This window comes from Mustela erminea, chromosome 18 (genome assembly GCF_009829155.1).
Source record: "Mustela erminea isolate mMusErm1 chromosome 18, mMusErm1.Pri, whole genome shotgun sequence".
Classification (NCBI taxonomy): domain Eukaryota; kingdom Metazoa; phylum Chordata; class Mammalia; order Carnivora; family Mustelidae; genus Mustela; species Mustela erminea.
The window spans coordinates 36,026,335-36,041,412 of record NC_045631.1 but is presented as its reverse complement, the minus strand read 5'-3'; the positions used below and the strand labels follow the sequence as shown (position 1 = coordinate 36,041,412).

General features: G+C 40.1%; 1 protein-coding gene across 9 annotated transcripts in view; it reads left to right on the top strand.

Moving 5' to 3' along the window:
* Positions 1–15,078, top strand: part of LUC7L3 (LUC7 like 3 pre-mRNA splicing factor) — a 31,888-nt gene that overhangs the window by 11,140 nt on the left and 5,670 nt on the right. For 3 of the 9 annotated variants that reach the window (XR_004280461.1, XR_004280460.1, XM_032320177.1), the window contains exons 3-11: positions 2,991–3,030; positions 3,844–3,988; positions 4,967–5,041; positions 6,409–6,513; positions 8,310–8,471; positions 8,868–9,151; positions 10,639–10,799; positions 14,660–14,800; positions 14,906–15,078. The exon at positions 14,906–15,078 is cut by the window's right edge. Coding sequence is in view for 4 of the 9 variants with exons in the window: in XM_032320177.1 (XP_032176068.1) it covers positions 2,991–3,030; positions 3,844–3,988; positions 4,967–5,041; positions 6,409–6,513; positions 8,310–8,471; positions 8,868–9,151; positions 10,639–10,799; positions 14,660–14,800; positions 14,906–15,078 (1,286 nt within the window). In the remaining 5 variants the exon portion in view is untranslated. Of the gene's footprint in view, positions 1–1,013; positions 1,099–2,990; positions 3,031–3,843; positions 3,989–4,966; positions 5,042–6,408; positions 6,514–8,309; positions 8,472–8,867; positions 9,152–10,638; positions 10,800–13,316; positions 13,443–14,659; positions 14,854–14,905 lie in introns of those variants that run through there. The other 6 variants (XR_004280463.1, XR_004280462.1, XM_032320180.1 and 3 more) reach the window with 4 other exon arrangements.

Below are 15,078 nucleotides of genomic sequence, written 5' to 3'. Positions count from 1 at the left end.
TACTTTATAAATTCCAAAAAGTTTTCTCTTAAATAAGGTTTGTTGATAAAATAATTTCTTTCTTGGCTTAGATTTTTGAACGTATTTTAATAAATGCCAGTGTAGTTAAACATGGTGGCTTAAGTGAACATACATGTCTATTTCTACTCCCTCCCAAAACCCTCCACTAAAATGAAAATTTAAAAACAAAAAAGGTGTAAACAGAAGAAGAGGTAACAATTAGCGATATCAGCAAATTTTTGGAAGATGACAAGTGGATGGAAGAGTAGCAGCAAACTCAACAGAGCAGAACAACCTCTACCCTAAAAGCCTGCAGAGTGGGATATTAAAAGGAAGTGTTTGATCAGCAGAACCCTGAATAGGTTCAGCATTTGGAGGCACCAGGTATCATAGCAGAGTTGAGTCATGGGCTAAAAATGAAAGATAAGTCCAGTTAGGGTCTCTCACCTGTGACATTTGATATTTTGAGCTGGATATTTTTGTTTTAGGGGGCTGTCCTGTGCATTGTAGAATGTTTAGTAGTATTCCTGGCTTCTGCCCACTAGATTCCGGTAGCACCCCTCAACTGTGACAGCTAAAACGTCGTCAACTAAAAAGACATTGCCACATGTCCCTGGAGGGACTCTTAAAACCTGTGCATCTGGTGATGTTCTGTCTCCCACCCCTGCACCCCAGGAGACACTAGGGGGTCTTTTCTGGAGATATTGGACCTGTAAGACTGTAGTTCGATTTGAACCACAGAATGCAAAACGAAACAAAAACCGGTGATGTTCTTCTCCCAAGGATGATACATAATTAGTATCATTCTAGAAACATAAAAGAGAAGTTAATTATTTTAAGCACAGTGCTTGCCCTAGAGTCTTATAAACACATTAGGGCTGGATAAATCTTGCTGTTGGGATTCCAGACACAGCACAGGGCAGTAATGATTAAAAATGAGACTTATTAAGAGAGTTAAGTCTATATTCTTAATAGTGGGGTTTTCCCATTCCCTTCCTCTGCCCTGTTCCTAGAAGGATACAGCCAGATGTTTTTCCCCAGGCAGAAGAGAAGAGGATTCTTTAGAGAAAGTGAACAGTTCCAGAGAAATGATCTAAGGTACTGACCCTTGGGGAATCTCCTAAAAGAATTTTGCTGCCTGATTTTCCTGTGGTGAAGCCCATTAGTTGGCAAACCCTGCCTATGCATACCAACTTCCAGTTAGATTTTGGAAGTGGTTGCTGGCCAAGGAATACCAGTTAGATGCAAAGAAAACCTTCAACACAACAGATGAATGAAACCAACTGGGGCTGGGGAAGTTTAGTGGAATTAGGGATAATGGGGAAAGCAGAAGAAAAGATACTTTATTGTTGTTTTAAGTAAACTTTATACCCAATAGGGGAACTCAAAACCCTGAGATCAGGAGTTGCATGTTCTATGGAATGAGCCAGGCCGGTACCCTAAAATACCAAAAGTCTGAACTAAATTTAGTATCCTCAGAGAAATAAGAGTGTATATAAGGAATAGGATGTTGTATAAAAAGGGAACTTTCAAAAAACCAAAAAAAGCTCTTGGAAATTAGGACTGAAGAAATGTGAAATAAAAATCAGTGTAAAGGTTTGAGAATAAAATCAAGGAAATTCGCTGGAATGATGGGTGATCAAACAGAAAAGATTAAAATTTGAAAAAATAACATCAGTACAACACTAGTTAGGAGTTCTAGAGAAAGCAGAAGGGAGGAAATTAAAGATTTTGCAGTACTGAAGGGCAGTAGTCTATAGATTGAGTGGGTCCTTCAAATGCTCAGAGCACACTGGATGAAAAAAAATCCATTCAAAGGCACCATTCAAAAACCACTGAAGTTTCAGAATGGTGGGAGTGGGGCAGGGACACACAGGATTATGAATCAGAATGGCCTCAGATTTGTCAGTAACACCATCAGAAGCTTGAAGACTTTGGGAGATAAACCTTCAGGATTCTGCGTGAAAAAATAATTTTCCTAGGTTAGCTTAATAACCAAACTCCAAAGTATGAGAGAGAAAAAAGACATTTTCAGACATATAAAATCTCACAAAATTTATCTCCCATGATTCTTTTCTCTGGAGATGCTACCAATACATGGGTATAAAACAAAGGAGAAAAACAAGAGATCCAGTAAACTGCATTCAATACAGACAGAAAAAGAACCTCTCAGGATGACAACCGTTATTAGTGAGCTTAGCCTAGACTGAAGCACAAAGAAACCTCAGGGGCAAAACTGAAGCTGATTATCTGATAGATTCGGAATCTTGAGAGAATTTCTGTAGCTGACTTAAAGTGTTTGAGAAGAGTTCAGAAATACAGAAATCTAAACAAATGAAAAGAATTCCAACAGAAATGTGAAGCATATCTTAAGTCATCATAATGCCTCAGCATTTGTTTGGCTCAGTGGGTAACAGTACTTGCATAGTCAAAATGTAAAGTGTTTATTTAACCTAAATTTTTTTTTGACCTAAAATTTTGATGTCTAAGATAAATTAAGAAAAAGCAAAATAGTTTAGAAATATGGAAATAAATTCCAGAAGGCAAAGGTGACATGGTTGAAATTGGTTGCCTTCTGGAGTTAGGAAGGAGTAGGTCCTTGAGCATTCTTGTATTATTTGGCTTCATTTGCAGACACCCCAGATTAGTAAAAAATGAGTGGTTCACCCTCCTCACAGTTTCACTGGATGGCAGAGGATACAATTTCTCTTTTCTTCAACTTCCTCTTCTTTTTTCTTCTCTTTTCTTATCATATAGTCTCTCTCTATTATACTGATCTTGAAGATTAAGGAGAACAATTTTCATGTGTTTACTTGGGCACATTACTTTGTGATACATTAGGCTCAGTATAGGTGTGTACAGACTATTTTGTGATGAAATGGGTCTTGTTTTCCTTTTTTTTTTAAGAACTTCCTTTAGTTTTGGCAAGAGAAAAGATGGTTAACATCACCAATAATTTATACATTCATATTTCTCATCTTTTTTTTCAGGTCCTTGTGAAAAAATTCATGATGAAAACCTTCGAAAACAGTAAGCTATCTTTTTTGGTCATTTCCCCCTTCTTCATCATTCTTTGGTTTAGGGGACAAGGATTGAAGATGTATTGAAATTAGTATAAAATGAATGTCTTGCCGAGGTTTTGTTCATTAGTTGGGATGGTAGAAAATCATAGCTTCAAAAATGATATGATTAGCTACCTTATGAGTGCATATTTTACACTTAAGCACTACTGTATCCTAAGCTTTTTTCTCTATCATGTTAGGTTTTGTTTTTTTCTTTCTTTCTTTTTTTTTTTTTTCCTTCTTTTTTCTCATAATTCTGATTTTATAAATGAGACTTGTCCTGCGGCCAGGGTCATAGATCCAGTATTGTGATAGAACTGGTGTTAAAGCACCTAGCTTTGCCTTATTGTAAAGTCCATGCTCTTAGCCAGACATGATGCTAAGTACTTGTCTTCTTCTCACCAGGATGAGAGACTAGAAATTGACTGACTGACTTTCTTTCTTTCTTTTTTTAAGATTTTATTTATTTATTTGATAGAAACACAGCAGGAGAGGGAGCACAATTGGGGAGTGGGAAGGGGAAAAGCAGGCTTTCCACAGAGCAGGGAGCCTGATGTGGGTGGGGCTTGATCCCTGGACCCTGGGATCATGACCTGAGGTGAAGACAGATGCTTAACCACTGAGCCACCCAGGTGCCCCTAGAAATTGACTTCTTACATATGGGTTTACTCTTCAGAGTAAATGCAACAGTTCATAAGATTAGTTAAGATAGAATATGTGAGTTGTAACGGATAAAGATTTGGAAAGAAAGTAATGCTTATTAATTTTTATCCTTAACCAGGTATGAGAAGAGTTCTCGTTTTATGAAGGTTGGCTATGAGAGAGATTTTCTGCGATACTTACAGAGCTTACTTGCGGAAGTAGAACGTAGAATTAGACGAGGCCATGCTCGTTTGGCATTATCTCAAAACCAGCAGTCCTCTGGGGTGCGTATGAAATTAGTTTGTAGTCTTTGTAAAGTGTCCTTACTCTTGACACTCACAGACCTCCCTAGTATTGAAACTTGTTGTCAAATTCATTAATTTGTATTTTTTTTTAATTAAGATTTTATTTATTTGACAGACAGAGATCACAAATAGGCAGAGAGGCAAACAGAGAGAGAGAGGGATATGCAGGCTCCCCGCCGAGCAGAGAGCCCGATGGGGGGCTCGATCCCAGGACCCCAAGATCATCACCTGAGCTGAAGGCAGAGGCTCAACGCACTGAGTCACCCAGGCGCCTCTAATTTGTATTCTTTTAGAATGATATAAACTTAAAGGGCATTCATTTTTTTCAGTCTTTATTTATTTTTATTAAGTTTTTTTTTTTTTTTAAGATCTTATTTATTTATTTGACATACAGAGATCACAAGTAGGCAGACAGGCAGGCAGAGAGAGAAGAGGAAGCAGGCTCCCTGCCGAGCAGAGAGCCCAGTGCAGGGCTCCATCCCAGGACCCTGGGATCATGACCTGAGCCAAAGGCAGAGGCTTTAACCCACTGAACCACCCAGGCACCCCTTTTTCAGTCTTTATTAATAATATTCATTTTGCTACTCGTTGAGATTTTTCTCATTATCCATAACTGACAAAATATGTAATTGAGTACCAGAAATTGAAGATAATTATTCTTGTGACTCAATATTTTAACTGTTAAATACAGATACTATGTATGGTATGTGAAAGCTTGAATATTTGTTTTTTACTTACTGATAATGCATTTTATTTTATTTATTTAATTTATTTGACAGATCACAAGTAGGCAGAGAGACAGGCAGGGGGGTGGGGGAAGCAGGCCCCCCACTGAGCAGAGAGCGCAGTTGGGGCACGACAGGACCCCAGGGTCATGACCTGAGCCAAAAGCAGAGGCCCCACCCACTGAGCCACCCCGGTGCCCCACTGATAATACATTTTATTATCTCTTAATAGGCGGCTGGCCCAACAGGCAAAAATGAAGAAAAAATTCAGGTTCTGACAGATAAAATTGATGTACTCCTACAGCAGGTAAGAGTTGTGTACATTAATAACAAAACATTTGGCATAGATACTTAACCAAAGATAAAAGGTGGCAAATATGTATATGTAAAGGTGCTCAAAGTCATTAGTCATTAGGGAAACACAAAACCACAATGAGATACTTACTATGTGTCTGTCAGAATGGTTACAATTAAACAGACCATCTACCAAGTGTTAATGAAGATTTGGGCAAACTGGAACTAACCCACACTGCTGGTGGAATGTAAAATGGTATAACCACTTTGTAAAATTGTAGGTTTTTTTTTTTTTTAATTAAGATTTTATTTATTTGACAGAAATCACAAGTAGGCAGAGGGGTGGGGGAAGCAGACTCCCTGCAGGGAGCCTAATGCAGGGCTTGATCCCAAGCCCCTGAAATCATGACCCAAGCTGAAGGCAGAGGCTTAACCCACTGAGCCACCTAGGTGCCCCAATACAAAGGTGTCTTTTTTTTTTTTTTTTAAGATTTTATTTATTTAACAGATCACAAGTAGGTAGAGAGGCAGGCAGAGGGGGAGTGGGGAGGCAGGCTCCCTGCTGAGCAGAGAGCCCGATGAAGGGCATGGGGCTCCATCCCAGGACCCTGAGATCATGACCTAAGCTGAAGGCAGAGGGTTAACACACTGAGCCACCCAGGCACACCGTAGGTTTCTTAAAAAGTTAAAAAAAGATCCACCATGAGTCACTCCAGTCCTAGATAGTGACCCAAGAGAAACAAAAGCATATGTTTACAGAGTTGTATTACCAGTGTTCGTAACGGCTTTGTTCGTAATTGGCAAAATCCCTAAATGAACCAGCTCAAACATCTGTCAGTTAAGTGCTGTGATGTATCCGTGCAGTAGAGTACTGCTCAGTAATAAAATGAATCAACAACATGGAACACTGTGGGTGAATCTTAAGATAATTAGGCTGAATGAAAGAAGCCAGACTAAAATAAGTACATAATTCCATTTATATAGAGTTCTAGAAAATGTAAACTGATCTCTGTACTACTCTAGAAAATGTAAACTGATCTGTAGGGACAGCAGATCCATGATCTGGGCGGAGGTACTGTGAAGGAAATTTGGGGTAATGGATGTGCTATCTAGACGAGGGTGTTAGTTTCGTGGTTGTCAAAACTTCCTCAGATTTTAAACCTTAAAAATACGCAGTTCATTGCATGTCAGATCTACTTTATTAATGTTGTAAAAAAATCAGAAGGGTAAATTTAACCCAAAGAGTCTTCAATAAACAAAACCAAAAGACCCAAAACAACCATGAAATGGTAATGAAGCTTGGGGAAGAACAGAAGAATGGTTTGGTTAAAACGGAGTCTTGACTGCTTTGCCTTCTTTTTTTTTTTTAATCCGCCTTAGATTGAAGAATTAGGATCTGAAGGAAAAGTAGAAGAAGCCCAGGGGATGATGAAATTAGTTGAACAGCTAAAAGAAGAGAGGGAATTGCTTAGGTCCACAACCTCGGTGAGTAGCAACCTCATTTTGATTTATCCAGGCTGTTCACTGTGAATACTAGGACCTATTCCTAGTTGAGAATTGCAGTGAACAGTTTTCTAATGTCCTAAATCAAGAGTCTGTAAACTGTATCTTAAAGGATACACAGCAAATACTTAAGGTTTGTAGGCCACAAGGTCCCCTGGCTGATATCAAGCTCTGCCTTTATATTACAAAAGCAGCTTTGGATAATGCATAAACAAAAGGATGTGGCTGTGTTCCAATAAAACTTTATTTACCAAAAACAAGCTTCTAGCTGCTGCATGCCAACCCATGCCTTAGATCATGAGTATTCACTGGGGCCTGGGTCGGTCAGTTCGTCTTTCTTCTCTCTCTTTCTCCTTTCTCTCTTCCTTCCTTATTTTTTAAAAGTTTTATTATTTGAGAGGGAGAGGGAACACGAGTGGAGAGAGGGAGAAGCAGACTCCCTGCTGAGCAGGGAGCTCAACATGGGGCTGTCCTAGGACTCTGGGATCACAACCTGAGCCGAAGGTAGACACTTAACTGACTGAGCCTTCCAGTGCCCATAGATTTTTTTATTTTTAGAGAGAGAACATGGGTGTAAGTGGGGAAAGAGGGAGAGAAACAGATACCCTGGGAGTGGGGAGCCCAGCTGGTGGCTCAATCCTATGACCCTGAGAATCATGGAAATCAAAAGTTAGGCATGACCGACTGAGCCACCCATGCGCCCCTTAACTTTCTTATTATGATATATTAGCCCATACATACTTACCTTAGCTCAAAATTGGTATACTCTTCTACTTTTTTGTATTAATTAGAGAATGTGATACTCCGGTTTTGGATTTTTTTTTTTAATATTTTTATTTTTATTTATTTGACAGAGATCACAAGTAGGCAGACAGGCAGGCAGAGAGAGGGGAGGGGGAGAAGCAGGCTCCCTGGTGAGCAGAGAGCCCGATGTGGGGCTCGATCCCAGGACTCTGGGATTGTGACCTGAGCCGAAGGTAGAGGCTTTAACCCACTGAGCCACCCAGGCATCCCCTCACCTTTTGAATATTGATGGTAGAATGTAATTGGCCATTGGTTCCCAGATACTGAATAGGATATGTACAGCTGATGCTCAGTAAGTTCTGTTCCCTAAGCATTTTAGGGTTAAACCAAAAAAAATTTTTTAATAGATTTTATTCATTTATTTGACAGACACAGAGAGGGAGCACCAGCGGGGGTTGGGGGGTGGGAGAGGGAGAAGCAGGCTTCCCGCTGAGCAGGGAGCCTGATGTGGGGTTCAGTTCCAGGACTCTGGGATCATGGCCTGAGCCAAAGGCAGATGCTTAACTGACTGAGCCACCCAGGTTCCCCAGACAGAATTTTTTAAAAGTAAGTTCTGTTCCCATTTTAGGCTTGAACTCACAACTGAGATCAAGAGTACATACTCTACTGACTCGCTAGCTAGGCACGCCTTGAAAAATATTTTTAATGTGGAGGCCACACCTTTAACCTGTTGAAACTAAGGAATGAATTGGGACTAGAATAGATAGCTTTCTGAAAGGTAGTTAACATTTTTCAAGGTTTTGCGCGCATTTCATTGGTTATAGTTGAGTGATGGGATCTCAGTCCTTCCTTGGGATACAGAAAGTTTCTTGCTGTTGCTTTTGTTTCCCTGCTCTAAAAGTTTACCGGTTGCTTCTTAGGCTTTGGGGAAAGTCACAAAATTTGAAAACTATTTTAGATTGTAAGTACTTTGTTGGATTTTGTTTCTTCTCTTTTTTTCAAATACTCTTAAAATAACTGATCTATCATTTCAGACAATTGAAAGTTTTGCTGCCCAAGAAAAACAGATGGAAGTTTGTGAAGTGTGTGGAGCCTTTTTGATAGTAGGAGATGCCCAGTCCCGAGTAGATGACCATTTGATGGGAAAGCAGCACATGGGCTATGCCAAAATTAAAGCTACTGTAGAAGAATTAAAAGTAAGCTTCTTGCAAGTATGCACTTTAGCCACAGCTAATACTCTCATTTTAGTATGTCCAAAAATTGATCACATAGACACATAAGCCTCTTGTTGATACTTTGGTTATTTGTGTTATTTGAAAGTATGATAATCCCTATAAATTTTTGCTATTCATCAGATAGGGCTTTATTTTCTTCACTTTTTTTGTGCCAGGAATTTGGGAGAAAGACTATCCATGAGGGCTTAGCCAAGTAACAGTATCTTACATACAGACATGGTTTTGGAATTTCTGCATTTTTCTTTCAGGTGATCAAGTTCCATACATTGATCTACACATGCTTTGCATTCAGTAACCATTGTTTGATCGTGTCTTTAAGAGAATAGTTCTATAAAAATCAAACTTGATTTGTTTTAGGAAAAGTTAAGAAAAAGAACTGAAGAACCTGATCGTGATGAGCGTTTAAAAAAGGAGAAGCAAGAACGGGAAGAAAGAGAAAAAGAACGGGAGAGAGAAAGAGAAGAAAGAGAAAGGAAAAGACGGAGAGAAGAGGAAGAAAGAGAGAAAGAAAGGGCTAGAGACAGAGAAAGAAGAAAGAGAAGTCGTTCACGAAGTCGGCATTCAAGCCGAACCTCAGACCGAAGATGCAGCAGGTCTCGGGACCACAAAAGATCACGAAGTAGAGAAAGAAGGCGAAGCAGGTACGTGGAACACATGAGACGGTGCCTTCGTGTAGCGAGTGTGCAGTATGCAGTAGCAGTTGCTAGTGTTCTTTCCTTGGTCCTGGGGAAGCCCTTAAGTATTGTCAGGCACTAGGATGGATTATGAGAGAGGAATCAGTGAGCCAGGCCACCTTCAAGGCAACCTTTTTGCTATTTCCCACTAGTCTAAGGAGGTTTGATGCACTCTTCTAGGAAGTCCATGTTACCATATGGTCTCGTTAAGCACATCTATTCTCACTGATCTAAGAAGACATTTAAATTCTAAGTTATTTTGGTAAAATTACCTACTTCTGCTTTGGATGACATCACACAGAACGTAAGAACTAAAGTGCTTTATAACCAATTCTTTTTTTTTTTTTTTTAAGATTTTATTTATTTGACAGAGATCACAAGTAGGCAGAGAGGCAGGCAGAGTGGGGTGAGGGGGAAAGCAGGCTCCCTGCTGAGCAGTGAGCCTGATGCAGGGCTTGATCCCAGGACCCTGAGATCATGAACTGAGCCGAAGGCAGAGGCTTTTAACCCACTGAGCCACCCAGGCACCTCTATAACCAATTCTTTAAAAATGAGAAAAATGAAATCCTACTTTACGGTTTGTTTGTTTATTTGACAGCGATCATAAGTAGGCAGAGCAGCAGGCAGAGGGAGGGGGGGAAGCAGGCTCCCGCCGAACAGAGAGCCAGATGTGGGGCTTGATCCAGGACCCTGAGATCATGACCTGAGCCAAAGACAGAGCCTTAACCCACTAAGCCACCCAGGCGCCGCATCTCCCCCCCCCCCCCCCCCCCCCCCCGCGCCCTCGTTTTACTGTTTCAGAGTTGGGATTGAAGAGTCTTAAAGAATGTGGTGATGGGGCATGTGAATGGCTCAGTCGGTTAAGCATCCGAATCTTGATTTCAGCTCAGATCATGAGCTCAGGGTCATGAGATTGAGCCCTGCAGTGGGTTCTATGCTGGGTGTGGAGCCTGCATAATACCCACCACCCCCCAACCCTGTTTTTGCTCACCCATCCTCTCAAAGAAAAGGCATGATGGTGATTATCTTAGCACTATTTGAAAAATTGAAGTTAGATTTTCTTCTTTTTTTAATATTTTTATTTATTTGACAGAGTGAGAGAGGGAACACAAGCAGGGGGACTGGGAGAGGGAGAAGCAGGCTCCCCACCGAGCAGGGAGCATTATGGGAGGCTTTATCCCAGGACTCTGGGATCATGATCTGAGCTGAAAGCAGACGCTTGATGACTGAGCCATCCAGGCACCCCGAAGTTAGATTTTCAATAGTTTCCAATTCTTAAGTTTTCTACTGTAGATATGTATTAGGATTCTATTCCTAATATGTATTAGGATTCTACTCATTTGCCTTTTAAGGGTAAGTTTTACTTAACTTGTTAATTATTGAACAGTGTATAATCTTTGCAAGGTTTTTCTTATTTTTTTCTCTTTGCTTTCCTTTTATTTTCCACTGTGAAGAAGTAGAGATCGACGAAGAAGCAGAAGCCATGATAGATCCGAAAGAAAGCATAGATCTCGTAGCCGGGATCGAAGAAGATCAAAAAGCCGGGATCGAAAGTCCTATAAGCACAGGAGCAAAAGTCGGGACAGAGAACAAGATAGAAAATCCAAGGAGAAAGGTTAGTTTATGTGAGAATTTGATTCATTAATAGGAGACTATTTTCAGTCTCTTCTCCCCACTCACATTTCTTTGGACATAGGCAGAGTTCCATTTTAAGCTCTGTTCTTTTTTTACTTAACTCCAGCAGCATTCAGTAGGAGATGGGGGCAGTATTTTCCCCTTGTCTGGTCTGTGAGAAAGGCAGTTGACCTGGTATTTTCTTAGAACATGTTAAAATCACATCCTTCAGTTGTTCATCTAACGGTTTGTCATCTCTATTCTTCCAAGTATTGCATTACCTTTCAGGGTTATTAGGCTGTAGAATTTATTAGCTTATTTATTGGCAACAGTTTTTTTTATCTGCTGCGTGTTCCATAGTATGTCTTGCAGAGTCAGTGTGTTGTGTTGCATTGGTCCTCGTGTGCAGCCTTCATTTACCTGTGTAATGAAGTTCTGAGTTTGTGGAAGTTGAATACCTTACCTTGTCTTAACCATGTTTTCTATTGAAACAACATGCATTTTCCTTTGAACTTTTCCCTTTGGTTTTTGGTGGCATTCCAGTGGCTGGAATGCACTATTCACAGCACTATTAATGGACTTTCTCATTTTGTCTTGGGCATGTTTTCACGTGGCTATTCTCATCTTTTAGCTTAGTCTTCATTGGAAGATAATTCTTTTAAATCATCAGGGTCTCCTTTCTGTATTTTCTTTAGATTCTTTGAGCATTTTTCATTTTGTATTGACTGGGCCGTTGTGCTTTGCATGGGTACTGGGAATGAGAGCAAGGGCCTATTTCTCATTTTCTTGGCTCTGCTTGTTCCATCCTGTTCTGCCTGTCTGTGTCCATGTTTGATCACCCGACATGTGTGCTGCTGTGTTTGAGTTTATTAAACTGGACTTCTGTGTGACATTCATTTCTTCATTTCCTTTTTGGAACTATTCTGTGGTATTTGTTTTTTGTGGGTTTTCTGGGGGCCAGACACGGGTTTTTGTTAGACTGAGTTTTCTCTAACTAGCAGTGCAAACAGTGGACATTTTTTTTTAGTCTTAGGCTTTCGTTTTTCCTCAAATAGGTGTACCTTTTTTTCTTTAAAAAAAAAAAATTCACATACATTGGTCTTTTTCCTACAACATGGAGCAAATGTTAAAAAGTAGGAAACAAGGGCCGTTTTTTAAATTTAGTGTCACAAGCTTTAAGTTCAGAAATTACTTTTGTGATTTAACAGGCAGTTGCTACAAAGTATTGTAACCTGATTTTAATTAGTTTTAAAGTTTCACCCAACCTTTTTTGTAAGGCTTTTTGTGGAATGTATCTTTTTGGTGATGGGTCCGATCTCAGGAGCCAGATAGATAATGGATGTCAGAGATCAGATTAATCACTTCTCTTTAAGTTCCATTTTAAGCTATTAGTAGTGATTATATGAAGTATGATATAGCTCTTTGCTATATCATACTTCACGTCACTCAAAATAGTTGGATTTTTTTTTTTTTTTTTTAGATTTTTTTTTTGGACAGACAGAGATCACAAGTAGGCAGAGAGGCAGGTAGAGAGAGAGGGAGGGGGAAGCAGGCTCCCTGCTGAGCAGACAACCCGATGTGGGGCTTGATCCCAGGACCTTGGGATCATGACCAGAGCTGAAGGCAGAGGCTTTAACCCACTGAGCCACCCAGGTGCCCCTGGATTTTTTTTTTTTAAGATTTTATTTATTTATTTGACAGATCACAAGTAGGCAGGAAAGGAGGAAGCAGGCCCCCTGCTGAGCAGAGAGCCCGATACGGAGCTCGATCCCAGGACCCTGAGACCATGACCTGAGCCGAAGGCAGAGGCTTTAACTTACTGAGCTGCCCAGGCACCCAGTTGGATTGGTTCTTGGGGATAAAAGCTAGCTAGCCTTCCTAACTGTCTGGGATCAATAGTGAACAATGGCCTGACTAGAAAAACACGACATGTTTGTATAATTTCTGGGTAGAGCAGAAAGATGTCCTGAATTGCTTAACTATTAAAAAAAAATCCTAATTGTGATAAGGACATCATAGAATTTAATAAAGCTTTTGCTTAAGTAAATAAGCTGCATTGTGTTTGGATTATGGACACCAGGATTTTCCTAGTGAAGTAGGGAGGAAGGATAGAAGATTCGTTTTTGGATAAAGCTCTGCATCAGTCCTGTCTTGAAAGATGGGGAATGCATTACAGATTTTTCTTAAGCTTAGGGATCTCTTTTAGAAGGGGAATGATTTATTGGCTTTTGAAAATGCTACGTAGCCATTCAGGCAGTCCAAGGTATGTAGATGACTGAAGGCCTGAACTCTGAGCAGGAATAGCATTTGATAATGGCGCGAGTAAGGAGTTTACTGCACCACATGATACCATGGAAATAATTTGGCTCCACAGTGGAAGGACGTGTAGTTCTTAACACCAACCCATTTAGGTTTCTCTCTTTGTCAAAGAGAGTTTCCTTTTTTAATCCATAGCCCTGAAATCCTCCACACTTTGTGGATGTCCTTAGGACTATTAAGATCTACCATATTTACATAGGACAGAAGATAAGATTATTGGACTGACTACTAGTCCTCTGCGGGGCAACAAGACGACTCTTCTTCATTGAAGCTACCTGTGCACCGGCGAAGCCCATAAGGCACAAAGGGAGGACTTTGCCACAAGGTCAGTTAGAGCACACTGTACTGGCCCAGTTCTCATAAGTCGACGGACAGACCTGGCGCAAGCCCTGCAGTCAGCTATTCAGACGTTGCTTCGTGTGCATTTTGCAAGTCTTATGGACTGAATATGCTCCTTCACATACAGTCTTCAGTTCTTCCATTTGAATGAGTGCCCCTGCCGCTGCCATGTTTTGTTTCCATTACCATCCCTCTCCCACTTACTTGCTGTTGTGTCTTAACTTCGTCCAGAATCTGTAGAGGGTTGTGCTTCTCTTAAAACGTCTGTCTTACGAACCACTCTGCTAGACTAGTTATTCTTAACGTAGTTTTACGGGGAAAAATAATTTTTCCACAGAGTTTGTAGTTTGCATTAACATTTTCTGTAGAAATCGTTTGTTAGGCAATACTTGGAACTAAAAAAACTGGAATACACTTGGTTCCTTTACCGCTGTCTGCAGTAAACTCTAGGCGCAGTAAACTCCTTACTTGCGCCTAGTCTGAGTTTTACTATTCCAGGGAAAACAGTAGGAGAAAAGGTTGAGATTTACTTTTTCCATTTTTTATGCGTAGTTGAGTTGAATTTTAATTTTCTCCTTTTGGAAAAACAGCTCTTGAGATGGCATATATATTTTCTTAGCAAAGCACCAAAGTTCAGTACTTGGTTTGAGATCTGAGATCCAAGATCTACTTTCTTTCACTGGGCTTGTTCTTTGTAGGTACTCAGATACGTACCTGCCTGAGTAAGCTTTTGCATTAAAAAAGCTATAGGTGGAGAAACACGCCTATTAAGTGTTCACCTTTTTTTCCCCTTTTGCAGTTAGTTTTTACTTTTTACCTGCATAATTTACTTCATGTGAACACAGTTGTTGCGTATTACCTTCCTAACTTTCCCATTGCTTTCTGATGTTTCTTCCTCAAGATCAGACTTGAGTCTTAGATCCTGCAGTGATTTGAAGTTGCCGGTACTTAGTAGCTTCTCAACAGTTGGGAGAAAACTGGCTACTGTTTTACTGTTTGCTTTCTCCTGATTGCCAATACGGCCCTCCCCCTCCCTCATAAATGACAAATTTTATCCCTTTAGTAGATTTCACCAAATTGTGTTACTTGCAGTCTGTGGGAAATAATTGTTTTTTCATCTCTCAGTTGTTTCACTTTTCAAAATGTCATGTATGTATTGTATTTTACTTTAAAATCCACGATCAATGTCTTCTTTTATGGCAGAAAAGAGGGGATCTGATGATAAAAAAAGTAGTGTGAAGTCCAGTAGTCGAGAAAAACAGAGTGAAGACACAAACACTGAATCAAAGGAAAGTGATACTAAGAATGAGGTCAATGGGACCAGTGAAGACATTAAATCTGAAGGTGACACTCAGTCCAATTAAAACTGATCTGATAAGACCTCAGATCAGACAGAGGTAAGTGTATTGTTTCTCACTTTGATTAGGGCTTTTTGTTACTGTTTGACAGTGCAGCGTAAGTATGCACAGATGAAGATGGAGCTAAGCCGAGTAAGAAGACATACAAAAGCATCTTCTGAAGGAAAAGACAGTGTAGTCCTGCAAAACATTTTGAGGTACATTGTTTTGTCTCAGCTATTTTGTAGCAGACTCGTGCCCCCATTAGTGTGCCTCTTTGGAAAT